The sequence below is a fragment of the Nematolebias whitei genome, chromosome 3, assembly GCF_014905685.2.
Source record: "Nematolebias whitei isolate Nwh7 chromosome 3, NemWhi1, whole genome shotgun sequence".
Classification (NCBI taxonomy): Eukaryota; Metazoa; Chordata; class Actinopteri; order Cyprinodontiformes; family Rivulidae; genus Nematolebias; species Nematolebias whitei.
In genome coordinates, this window is record NC_056500.1 from 28,592,410 (window position 1) to 28,605,004 (window position 12,595).

At 39.2% G+C, this 12,595-nt stretch overlaps 1 protein-coding gene across 2 annotated transcripts in view; it reads left to right on the forward strand.

The window, feature by feature from the left end:
• Nucleotides 1-12,222, forward strand: part of fkbp8 (FKBP prolyl isomerase 8) — a 13,719-nt gene extending 1,497 nt beyond the window's left edge. For both annotated transcript variants that reach the window (XM_037674774.1, XM_037674775.1), the window contains exons 3-9: nt 4,383-4,552; nt 4,678-4,766; nt 5,717-5,937; nt 6,306-6,478; nt 6,565-6,642; nt 10,676-10,813; nt 10,950-12,222. In XM_037674774.1, the coding sequence (XP_037530702.1) occupies nt 4,383-4,552; nt 4,678-4,766; nt 5,717-5,937; nt 6,306-6,478; nt 6,565-6,642; nt 10,676-10,813; nt 10,950-11,036 (956 nt within the window). In that variant the 3' untranslated portion in view covers nt 11,037-12,222. The remainder of the gene's footprint in view (nt 1-4,382; nt 4,553-4,677; nt 4,767-5,716; nt 5,938-6,305; nt 6,479-6,564; nt 6,643-10,675; nt 10,814-10,949) is intronic.
• The last annotated feature ends 373 nt before the right edge of the window (nt 12,223-12,595 follow it).

The following is a 12,595-nucleotide window of genomic DNA, read 5'->3' on the forward strand; positions in this document are numbered from 1 at the left end:
CAAGCTACAGTAAGCTGAAGTAGCTTACTGTAGCTTGTGTTACATTAAAGATTACTTGATGTAGCTTTTGCCACTTAAATATCACTGATTATTTCTCACATTACTAAATTATTTATTTTGCCTATGACTGCTTTTCATACTTAAATTTGTGGCAACAAAATAAATCATTTGTAATTATTGCTCAGTCATATTATTTAACGTGTTACAGTACATGTCACTGGTATTATTAATTTTCCACTATGACTGCCTTTGTTAATAAAGTTAGTGATGAAAAATTACAATTTGGTAACTCCTTTTAATCCATTGGTTAAATGTTGTTTTAAAACCCTGAAACAAGAACAGCATTTTAATTGTTTTCCTCCTTTGTGTTGTATTTCTGTGTAAGGTTCTCCCAGAAGATGGATGAAACTCCACTTAGTCCAGAAGTTGTGTGCAGTTGTGCACCACAGCAACAAATGAGTGAAAATATCATTTCTATAAATGAATCTGCTTTTCAAGTACATTTAGTGTGGTTGTGAAACATGCATCTACATGTGCTTACCTTTAGTTTGAATAAAACAGTTTCACCTTCTTTATTTCAATAATTAAGATACTCTGTTTAATTTCCAATACTGAGAAATAGTTTCATTGTAGTGTCACCTCTATAGACATTATTCTACTGCACATAAATAAAACCTAGCTGTAGTGATTGTTCTTTGGCAACTTATCAGTTTAGTGTTTTATTTACATGTGCAAAACATAAAAACATGCATGTTGCTGTATGGTTCCTCCTCCAGGAGGAGACTGACACAGTTCTAAGTCAAAGCCTATAATTAGAAATTCAAAACGGTTGAAACTGAATAAAATATGAGAACTGTGGGTGATTTTATGTCTTTTAATGAAAATGACTACATGCAGCTTATCATAGTGGGCTACAGAATAAATACCAGATCAACAACACTCTTCAACAAGGAATGAAGGAGACCAGTGTAGTTTCTGACTTTAAACAAACTGGAACGGATTCCTCGTCATGTGGGACCGCCCGATTGGAGCAGCCAACCCCTCAGGATCCAAGACTGGACCCAGGTCTAGGAGAGTCCTCGCACTGGAGCTTTTCTTTGGATCGAACTCGGTCCTTCACTCGTCTGTACCTTTAAAAAAAAAAAGATTAGTAAACAGTGTCATGTTTGCATCACAGTCTAAAATAAGACAATTAATACAGTTGCTAACATTTTTACTCATTCACAAAGATATATGTTCAATTTTATATTGATTTTAGTAATTTTTTTAAATCTCCGATTTACTTTAATATTTTTGAATTATTGTGCTGGTTGCTTGTGTCATTACCTGCTGGTCCTCTGCTGCTGACTTTCTCAGAGTAAGTGTGTCTGTCAACTTCAGTGTAGGAGACCAGTCTGTGTTTGATTTGTGTGCAGGCCTTCCTGGAAAAACAAATAATTCAATTGAACAAATGTTGTAATACACAAAAGATGAACTTTTGTTATGGAATATTTTCATTACATTCAGCGTCCCACTGCTTTATTCACACATGAGAGTAAAGAGGGACTCATAATCAAAACAAACTGATAGTTCTAGTCTGACAGTGTTGCAGTGTTCAAATATTATGTATATTAACTACAATGTGTGTGTGATGCATATACTGTACAGTATATACAGTATACAGTTTTTTGGGGATCACGCTATCCTTGAGTTATTCCAATCTGGCTTCAAATCTCTCCATAGCACTGAAACTGCTCTACTGAAGGTTTTTAATGACATTTTCATATCCACAGACGCAGGTGATTCTGTGCTGCTTGTCCTATTGGACCTTACATCTGCTTTTGACACCATCGACCACAATATCCTCATTTCTAGACTGGAGCAGTGGGTGGGCATCACAGGGTCAGCCCTTAAATGGTTTGGGTCCTACCTCTCTGACAGAACCTTCTGTGTCAATATCAAAGATTTTAGTTCGGCATCGACCGCACTCCAGTGGGGGGTACCGCAGGGGTCCATCCTCGGTCCCCTTCTCTTTTCTTTATACCTGCTGCCACTAGGTGCTATCTTCCGCAAACACGACATACCCTTTCATTTCTATGCCGATGATTGCCAAATTTACTTCCCCCTGAGGCACAGAGGCACACGCTCTATTCAGCCTCTTCTTGACTGCCTGGCTGACATCCGGGACTGGATGGCTTTAAACTTCTTAAGCTTCAATGAGAAGAAGTCTGAAGTCATGCTGTTCCATCCCAGTGGCTCACTCATTAACCATGACATTGACCTTTTCTCTCTAGCCCCGCTAGAGAAACAAAAGGTGACTAATCTGGGGGTGATAATGGACCCGTCCTTAAAACTCAACAGTCACGTAAACATGATGGTCAAATCCTGTTTTTTTCAGCTGAGACGGCGGTCTAAGCTGAAGCCTATACTCAACAAAAAGAACCTCGAGACAGTGATCCACGCCTTCATAACATCTAGGCTTGATTACTGCAATTCACTTCTGTTTGGAATCAGTCAGTCCTCCATTGCTCGTCTACAACTGGTCCAAAATGCTGCAGCCCGATTTTTAACTGGCACAGGCTATAGAGAGCACATCACGCCAGTTTTGGCCTCCCTGCACTGGCTACCCACTCACCTTCGGATCCATTTCAAAATTCTCATGTACGTTTTCAAATCACTGAACAGTTCCGCCCCATCCTATCTCACTGATCTTCTGCAGCCATATGTCCCACCGCGCTCTCTGAGGTCAGCAGACCAGATGCTTCTCTCAGTCCCAGAAACCCGTCGTAAGCTCAGAGGTGACAGGGCTTTCTCTGTTGCAGGTCCACGACTGTGGAATGAGTTGCCACTGAGTGTCCGGCAGGCTCCCACACTCTCAGTCTTTAAGTCTCGCTTGAAGACCCTCTTCTATTCGCTTGCCTTTAACACGGTGTGATTTGTTTTGGTCCGGTCTGTTCTCTACTCTGTTGGCCATTTTAGTTAGCTTCTGCTGCTATTTGTATCTGTATTTCTATTTTATGTTTTCCTGTTCGCTGTGCATGTTTGTGTTTCTTTTGTACAGCGCTTTGGTTGGCCTTGTTGCTGTTTTAAGTGCTATATAAATAAATTGGTATGGTATGGTATGGTATATGCATCATACACAGTGTGTTATACTGTATATGTATAACACACGTGTATTTATATTAATTATTTAAGATTTGTTTAGTAAATGCTTTAACTGATATTCACTCACATTTTAGTACAATTTTAGCTTCATGTGTGTTTTTCTCTTCTTTTATTCACCATCATTTTAAGTGTGCTTTAATAACTCTGGTTTAATGACGGGTCATGTTTCGTGAGCTGCTGTAATGTCAAATTGACCCGGTCGATCTTGAAAAAACGATGTGTAAACTGTCTCAATCAGATCTAACGAGCTAAATAAAGGTTTAAATAAAATAACATGCAGCCTCCTGACAACAAACAGTCCAGGCTCAACACGGGACCAGAACCAGAACTTTGTTGCTGTGAGTGTTACGGTGTGGGGGTTAGCACGTAGCATAGCATTCTAAGCTAACCACAGTAGTAGAGATGCCAAATCATGAAAAACAACAAAGTCCATGCTCAATAATCCAGGTATACAATCCAACATTTTTCAGTCAGGTCATCTGGACAGTTTCTTTTTTTGTGCTGAAACGTTTCGCCTTCGGTCCGGAAGGCTTCATCAGTCAAGGAAACATGCAACAAAACTGATTCTTCCTCCAACAGCTTACTCCAAATTGGAACAAACCAGTTCTGCTTGTGATAAGATGGTCTCTTTGGTACAGTCCCTCTCCTCCATTGCCGGCCCTCTTCCTTGTTGACATGAAAAAACCAGTTCCAACACACACACAGTTATACTCTGACATTGTTCTGACGTTGTTTCACAAAATGACTTGTATAGAATTTTTTGTTTACTGGACAAAAAGTGATCGGAGTACAACGTCTTTGAGGGCAGATCCTTAGCCAGACTCAACGATGTTCTACGGTGAGCTCCTCCATGGAGGTCCTTCACATTTCTTTATTTTTGGGATTAAGTGAAAACTGTGCTTTGCCCAAATGTCTCCCCAGTTGTAACATCTAACCAGCACGAAACAACCATTGAAATTTACTTAAAGGAAAAAAAAAAAAAAACTCGAGAAAATTAACTACCGGTAAACTTCACTGTGTCTGTACCTACTGCTAGAGGCAGCCTCCCAACATGGAGGACGTACCGGAAACGCCCCTGATTTGACGTCACATGGGAACTATGTATTGTTCTTTTGCTTTTTTCCTTCTCATTCATACTAATCAAGTACGGCAAGAAGTGTTGTGATTTTAATTAGACTTTATTGTAAAACTGAAATTGTCCTGTTATATTTGATAAAATGTAATTTGTGTGCTTGCAGGTAACGACCAGTTGAAGAAAAAGGCCCTTGAAGCAGGAAAGGGACAGGACAGTTGGCCTTTGAAAGGACAAAATGTAAAGATTCATCTTAAAACACACTTGATGGATGGTACGCTTGTCGAGGAGCAACAGGATCTGTGTTTCACTCTGGGAGATGGTGATGTTATCCAGGTACAAGACTTTCTCTGTTAGAATAGTTGTGTTGTTTGTCTTGTTGTTGTTGCTGTTGTTTTCCCTATAAAAGCTGTCTTTTCACATATCATCAGTATAACTTAATACAACTTGTTTCCATATAGGCGCTTGACTTGACCGTGCAGCTCATGGAAATGGGAGAGAAGGCGCTCATTCAGACCGATTCTAAATATGCATATGGTGCACGGGGAAGGTAGGAAGATGTTTTTAAATGGCTTTAAAGCCAGTAATTGTTGTTCGATAGGTTCTGTGTCTTTTATCAACCTTAAAAAACACTACTTGTTAGGAACATGACTTCCATAGCAGCATCAAATCGTTCCTAGTCTGTAATTGGGAGCCCCTCATGCCAAGAGTGGATTTAAGGATATGTTGACTTACACTTTTAAACCACATTGCTCAAAAGCAGACAAATAAATCTAAAACTAAAACAACTGAAGGCACTGCTTCTCACTAACTATTTAATCAAACGAGAAACTGTTTTCTTTCACTTCAATAATCCCTAAAAATTCAGATTACCGGTACACTAGGATCACAGGATGGACATTTTCTGGTAAAATGAATGGGTTTTTTTTGTGTGTGTGGCTCTTGACAGATAAATGCCAGTAAACAATAAATAGGCCTACCAGTAAATAAATAAGCAGTGTGGTAAATAAGGGTTTTTATGGTAATCAGTTTGGCAGTTTTTGTTGTTTACACAAATAGGATATTTTACAAACTATTACTGATTAAACAGCCTCTGTTGTCTCGGCAGGTTGCACATGGACACATTATAGTTTTTAAAGGCCAAAGTTGTGCAGCTATTTCAAGCATTATTGGTTGAAACTGCAAAAAAGAAAATGTCAAGCAGTGTCGAGCTTAGTTTACAGCATGAATTGACAAGAGAGAGACCGTTACAGAGTCTTGATGGTCATTAGTTGGGTCGTGTGTAAGACATCTGACTTTGTTCCCAAAGAAAAAGCAAAGCTTAAAGTTTAATTTTCCATAATTGAATTCTGGAGAACCAGAAGGTTATAAAATTTACCTAACTGAAAAAAAAAATACAATCAAGCTTTACTTTCTTTGCTGGGACATAAAATATTAATTTGTTTAATGCAAATGCCTTTTTGTGTCCTTACATCTATTGTCACATCTTTCTCCTGCTAGTCTTGACCCTGAGGTACCTCCAAATGCTGCATTGTCTTTAGAAGTGGAACTGTTGGAGGCTACAAACGCACCAGACTTGGAGCTGCTGACCCCACCTGAGAAAATAGCCCTGGCCATTAGTAAGAGAGAGAGGGGCAATGTGCATTATCAGCGTGGGGATTATGCATTTGCTGTCAACTCGTATAGCAATGCCCTGCAGATAACAGACTCTAGCTCCAAAGGTGAGATTCACATTAAAGAATCAGGTGTGAGTGTAGTGAGTAGTAGTGAGTGTCTAGTATTTTTACCTTGTTTTATATGGCACCTTGAGTTATTGTTTTAAAACACTACTTTTATTTTGGTTGCATTTTTACTGTGGTTTATTGTTGTCTGTCTAAAACAGGTCTCTCTTGTAAATGAGTCCTCGTGACTCAGTGAAACTAAACTGTATAAATAAAGGTTGAATGAATGAAAAAGTTATTCTATCTTTCTGCTTGTTAATACTTGGTCTGATTATGTGATAATGTATGCAAAAAGATATGAAAAACATTTTGATATAACCGAGTCACAGTTGGGATCTTTTTGATTTTTGTTTTGTTTTGTGGAGCAGTCGACATTAGCCCTGAGGAGGAGACTGAGCTGTTGGATGTTAAAGTCAAGTGTCTAAACAACATGGCTGCTTCTCAGCTGAAACTGGACCACTACGATGCAGCTCTGAAGTCCTGTGTCTCAGTGCTTGCACACGAGCCAGACAACATTAAAGCACTTTTTCGCATGGGCAAGGTACGGGCTGCTCTCGTTCTTTCAGTTTTGTTGTTGTTGTTGGATGATGTTTGGTTTCCTAGTTAAATTCTGTGTTTTTGCTTTAGGTGCTGGCTTTGCAGGGTGAATACACAGAAGCCATTCAAACCTTACGGAAGGCTCTAAAGCTGGAACCAAGCAACAAGGTAGTTTTGGCCTCATCTTGTTAATATTAGTTAAAATTCATCTTCTGACGTATGGAAATGAATGTCCCCTCTTTTGGCCAATAGATGGTGCTGTTGGGTAAAATATAAAGTAATTTGCAGCTGAAGGTCAGTTGTACTGCTGCTGATTCATCATTTCAGAGGATCTGTTTTCAAGTTGTTGCTGTAAATAGGTTCGCCCTGCACCCCGGCCGTATCTAATGCCTAGCCACTGTTTCTGTTCTCCTGCTTATGCAGCCGGGTGTATATATGGTTCTGTGGCTATACAAGGCCACTCTTCAGTGCATATTCTCCTGTGTGGGCTTCTTGGATCAGCTGCAGCATGGTGCTTGTGCCCAAACCTCCTCACTTCTGTCCTACACCAATCTGTCAAAGAGCACATAGGATTTTTACATGTTTTTAGCCAACACAACAATGTAATATAAAGTATTATTGCACTTTGTAAGGCTACTTCATAAACTAATCACTTCAATCATTGACTTGTTTATATCCAGGAACTTAAAGCTTGAAACTAATGTGTGCCATCTTGAACAGGTCTCCCCTGAAAAACGGATGTTAATCTCCCAGAGTCCCTGAATTAATAACAGTTAACTAAAATAAAATAATTTACGCCAAAACTAAAAAAAGGTTAAAAAAACAAAACATTTGGACTTCTATTCTGTAGCCTCTCCAGTTTGTTTTAAAAACTTTTTTTGGTATTTAACATGTCCTGGATGATGGAGGATTTTCACCAGCATGTGCACAAACACTACTTTGCTTGACAAAGATACAGATACTAATAATCACATTTGTATTTGAGTTGTTGAATGAACTAGTTGGGTTGAATAAAAGCCTTGCGTTCGGCCCTCGCTATATTGCGGTTGACTTCCCGCAGTTTCACTGCATCGCGGGTTTTTTTAAACCCGTTTTTTTTTTTTTTTATATATTGTGTGTATTTTATATGCTGTGCAGTACTGTACATTCATCTCATCGTCATCATCGTGTGTAAGAGCATACAAAGTGTTTATGAGAGTGGGAAAGGCTTGTAGGAGTGTGGGGAGGGTTTATAAAGCCTTACAATGTATATAAATAATAAAATAACTATTAACGCCACTACTTGGCAGATTTTCATCTATCGTGGGGGTCTCTGGAACGTAACCCCTGCAATAGGTGAGGGATAACTGTAAGCACTTTTTATTGTTCTTACCTTCCAGACTTTTTATCAAACAAGCTTCTAGAGTCAGTAGAATATAAAAAAATATTTTTTAATTATGCATGTTTAAGATGGTTGCTCTGTTCTTTTTGCTCTGATAATGATGGGTTTTTAATCAATAGCAGGACTTTGACAGACGTAGAACGACTCTGTTGCAGTCTCCTCCGTGCGCTGACAGACTGCATTTTGCCTCTATTTTTACTGCAGCCTTAGCTTGTCACTCCTCCTCTCTTTCACACTTAAATAGACTAGAAAATAACTATTTGTCTGGTTTGTTTGATTTTTCAAAATGAACTGCAGACTTTACATTTCAAGTTTAGATTGCCTTTGACTGTTTTTGCACCTGTATTTGGATAAACAGATTCTGGCTGCATGTTTGTTTAACCTACTTTATCCTCTCCCCTCTGGGACAAGTCATTGTAACATGTCTGGTGGGTAGGTAATTGTACAATACCAGTGACAACTTTCACAAGATGCATCAGTCAAACATTATCCTGTCCATGTAACATTTAAGTTTGTTAAAAAAAATAAAAAAAAACAGGACAGAGATCTATATGCAAACACTAAATAAATCTTTCAGGTCTGAACTGGCAGATTTTTACTCATATTGGTATTTTAGTATTAGATGAGCAATTTTATTGACTTGTAAACAATAGCCCTCAGTCTTTTTGAAGTGCTTCTAGCAAGTATAAATACTTTTGTCTCATATATTGATTTGCTTCGTCACCAGATTTAAGAGCAGTGAAGTGACTCACATCAGAGTCTGTGCTGAAACGATAATTGAGTCCAGATCCTGGAAAAATTGTGTAGATATTTGGGCTAAAAGACACACTTATTTTGGGATTCAAGATGTTTATTTCTTGGAAGATGAACAGAGGAATAAGCATTATTTTTCTATCCTGATGCATGCTCAATAATCCAGGTAGAAAAATCCAAAAAAGTTCAATCTGGTCCTCTGGACATTCACAAAACAAAACAAAGCAAAAAAAAATGTAGAAACGTTTCGTCTGTCATCCGAGAGACTTCCTCAGTCTGAGGAGCTGTTTTCAGCTCAGTCTCTTAAATAGCACCTTCTCAGAGTGGATCAACCAGTTTGCTGCTGACAACCAAAACCAGCTGATCACATGCTCAAGAAGGACCATCAGCCTAACAATGGATCATTAGCACACTGATGGCTGTTTACTATTCACAGAGGGCTGAGTGATACTAGCAATCACAGCATTGTAAGAGTGGGACAGTTGAAACCAGAGGCTTCCACCCCTGTTTAATGATGGACGATTTCTTTTCACAAAGATGGCCTCCTTTACTCCTCTCTCAAACCATCGTTCCTCTCTGTCCAGGATGTGAACATCTTCATCCCTGAAAGAGTGACCGCTGGCCTGGAGATGAGTGTAGACCGCAGAGTCCTGGCCTGATGATGTTGATCTTCTGTGCTGGTCCATCCTTTTGGCCAGTGGCTGTTTAGTTTCCCCGATGTAAGACTGATCACACTCCTGACACTGAACAACATACACAACATTACTCTGTTTGTGCCGGGGGACTGGATCTTTGGGATGAACCAGTCTTTGCCGTAATGTATTTTGGGGTTTAAAAGCCACTGGGACGTTATGTTTAGAAAATAAACGTCTCAGTTTCTCTGATACTCCCTCAACATATGGAATGACCACTGGTCTGGGTCTGGGTTCCTCCTTTTCACCTGTTGGCTGACTGGAGTCCTGTTTGGGTTTCTTCTCTGCTTTCAGGAAGGCCCAGTTAGGATATCCACATTGCTCTAGAGCCTGTCTTGTGTGGGATTTCTCCTTCTGCCTGGCTCCTGAGCTAGTGGGGACACTGTCTGCTCTGTGGTACAGAGTCCTGATGACTCCTAACTTGTGCTCCAAAGGGTGATGGGAGTCAAACTGCAAATACTGGTCTGTGTGGGTGGGTTTGCGGTACACCTCAGTTTGCAAATGTCCTCTTTCCAGTCCCCCGGCACAAACAGAGTAATATTGTGTATGCTGTTCAGTGTCAGGAGGGCTGTGATCAGTCTTACATCGGGGAAACTAAACAGCCGCTGGCCAAAAGGATGGACCAGCACAGAAGATCAACATCATCAGGCCAGGACTCTGCGGTCTACACTCATCTCCAGGCCAGCGGTCACTCTTTCAAGGATGTAGATGTTCACATCCTGGACAGAGAGGAACGATGGTTTGAGAGAGGAGTAAAGGAGGCCATCTTTGTGAAAAGAAACCGTCCATCATTAAACAGGGGTGGAGGCCTACGGGTTCAACTGTCCCCCTCTTACAATGCTGTGATTGCTAGTATCACTCAGCCCTCTGTGAATAGTAAACAGCCATCAGTGTGCTAATGATCCATTGTTAGGCTGATGGTCCTTCTTGACCATGTGATCTGTTGGTTTTGGTTGTCAGCAGCAAACTGGTTGATCCACTCTGAGAAGGTGCTATTTAAGAGACTGAGCTGAAAACAGCCCCTCAGACTGAGGAAGTCTCTCGGATGAGAGACGAAACGTTTCTACATTTTTTTTTGCTTTGTTTTGTTTTTTTTTAATGTCCAGAGGACCAGATTGAACTTTTTTGGATTATTTTTCTTGTGTAGATAATCTTATTTTTGCTTAAACCAAGATGATCATGTTTAATGATTAAACATGCTTGCCTCTAGTTAATATGAGGGCATTATCATCTTAGCACATTATTGGTTTGTTTGTTACACGGCTGCAGGACTTTGTTTACTTCATATCAGGACAACCATATTGATTGACACACAGGTTTGTGACGTTTGAACTGTCCTCTTGCAGTTTTTATTTGTCTCGTCTCTCCTGCACAGACGATTCACGCAGAGCTCTCCAAGTTGGTGAAGAAGCACTCTGAGCAGAAGGGAGCAGAGCAGGCTATGTATAAGAAGATGCTGGGTAACCCTTCTAGTAGGAGCAGCATGCAGAAACCTCAGGCCAAGTTTTCATGGGTGAGGAAGTCTTAAAGAAAGAAAGGCAACGTGTTGCATGTAATGTTAGAATAGTTGAGGTAAATAAGTCTTTGATTGTGTCATGTTTTTAATCCACTCAACGTTTAATTCTTATTTTTGTTCATTTTTTCTACAGGGTCTCAGCTGGAAGTGGCTCTTTGGTGCCACTGCGGTAGCCATTGGTGGTGTGGCTCTCTCTGTTGTCATAGCTGCCAGAAATTAAAGTTGCGATGACTTGACGAGTCAAATGCAGTGAAAGAGTCGGTTAACACTGAAGAACATCTGGCAACGCCTTCTGATCTGTGGTCAAAGGAGATGGAAATGTCAGGTGGTCAATCGCTTCTTCACAGTCACTCTCCTTTCTCTACTATGTTTGAGAATTATACGTGACAAATAATAAATGGTAATATTAGAATACGGGAAATCAATTTCCAGCCTTTTAACTGTAGGTCTATGCACATCCATCACATCGCCAGACACTGTTTTCATTTACTTTTATGGTTTTGTTGTTGAAAGTTGATTATTTGAAATGGAAATACTAAATGAGAACAGATTCAGACCCAAAACATTTAACGATCTTTTTTCATAAATACAACAAATGGCTTTATGCTATGGTTCTTTAGTGTTGGGATAGTTTTAAGTCATTAGATTTTGTTTGTAAGATAATATTTATTATCCGAGATGTGATTTTTATTTGTTATGGTTCAGAAGCTCCAGAAGATGCAAGATATTTGGGTGTGTTAGCTCTCCAACATTTTTTCAACAGACTTTGCTCACACATACACTGACCAAAGTAAAGAAATCTGTACAAAGTGGTGCGATAAAGCAGATCTAGATTTAGTTATTAGGTTTTTTTTCTCAGACATATTAGAATATTACACTGAAAGATAGTTGTAAGGAAAAAGTTTAATGCACATCAATTTGTTTTAGTTAAATAAAACAAACTATATTCATATTGGATATCATGGAATTGAATGAACACCCCTGTGGCATCAAACAGATGTCACTGATGGATGTAGATTACACTTTACTGCAGAGAGATTTCTTCATAGTTTATTACTCGTGTATGCACAACAAATACAGCTCACCTCTGGAGCAGAGATGAAAGATTTTAATTTAATTTCAGTGATTTATGTTATTTTTGATGATTAAGACCAAATGTGGAGCGATGTACTTGACCATAAGTTTGCATGGGAAGTTGGACTAAAATTGTTATGTACTGCTTCTGCTCATTCCAAAACGTAAACGTGAGCATACCAAACGTGTGGTTTCCTCAGAGTATACAGCAATGGAGCCAAAAGTTGTGTAATCTATAAATATTTCCTTACAAACCAATTCATTGGAAAATTTCTTGACATTCCCTGCATTTGTTCAGTTTGAATTCATCACAAATAAACATAAAAAAACTACAGTGTCAGTTATGTAATTTCTAGTTGATTGTTACAAATTAAACATGTTGTTTTATATTTAGCAGGGATTAACTCTGTTGCCCTTTTGTCAAAATGACCCGTTAAGTCTTGATACTAAAACTGGTTAATCAGTTATTTTGCTGTGACGAGAACATGTTTTGCTAAATCTTTGAAAGGCTGTCAACTACCTCGTGTGACTGTTTACATACGGAAAGAGTCAGAGTGACAGATTAGGTCAACAGTGGCAACGTCCATGAAAGGGCAGTTTGTGATTGACAGGTCTGAAAATTTTGATTTATTGGTTCATATACACTCATATTTGTTGAGTGAAGTATATAGATGAAAGTGCTTTGTTTACATTGTGTGTACCAAA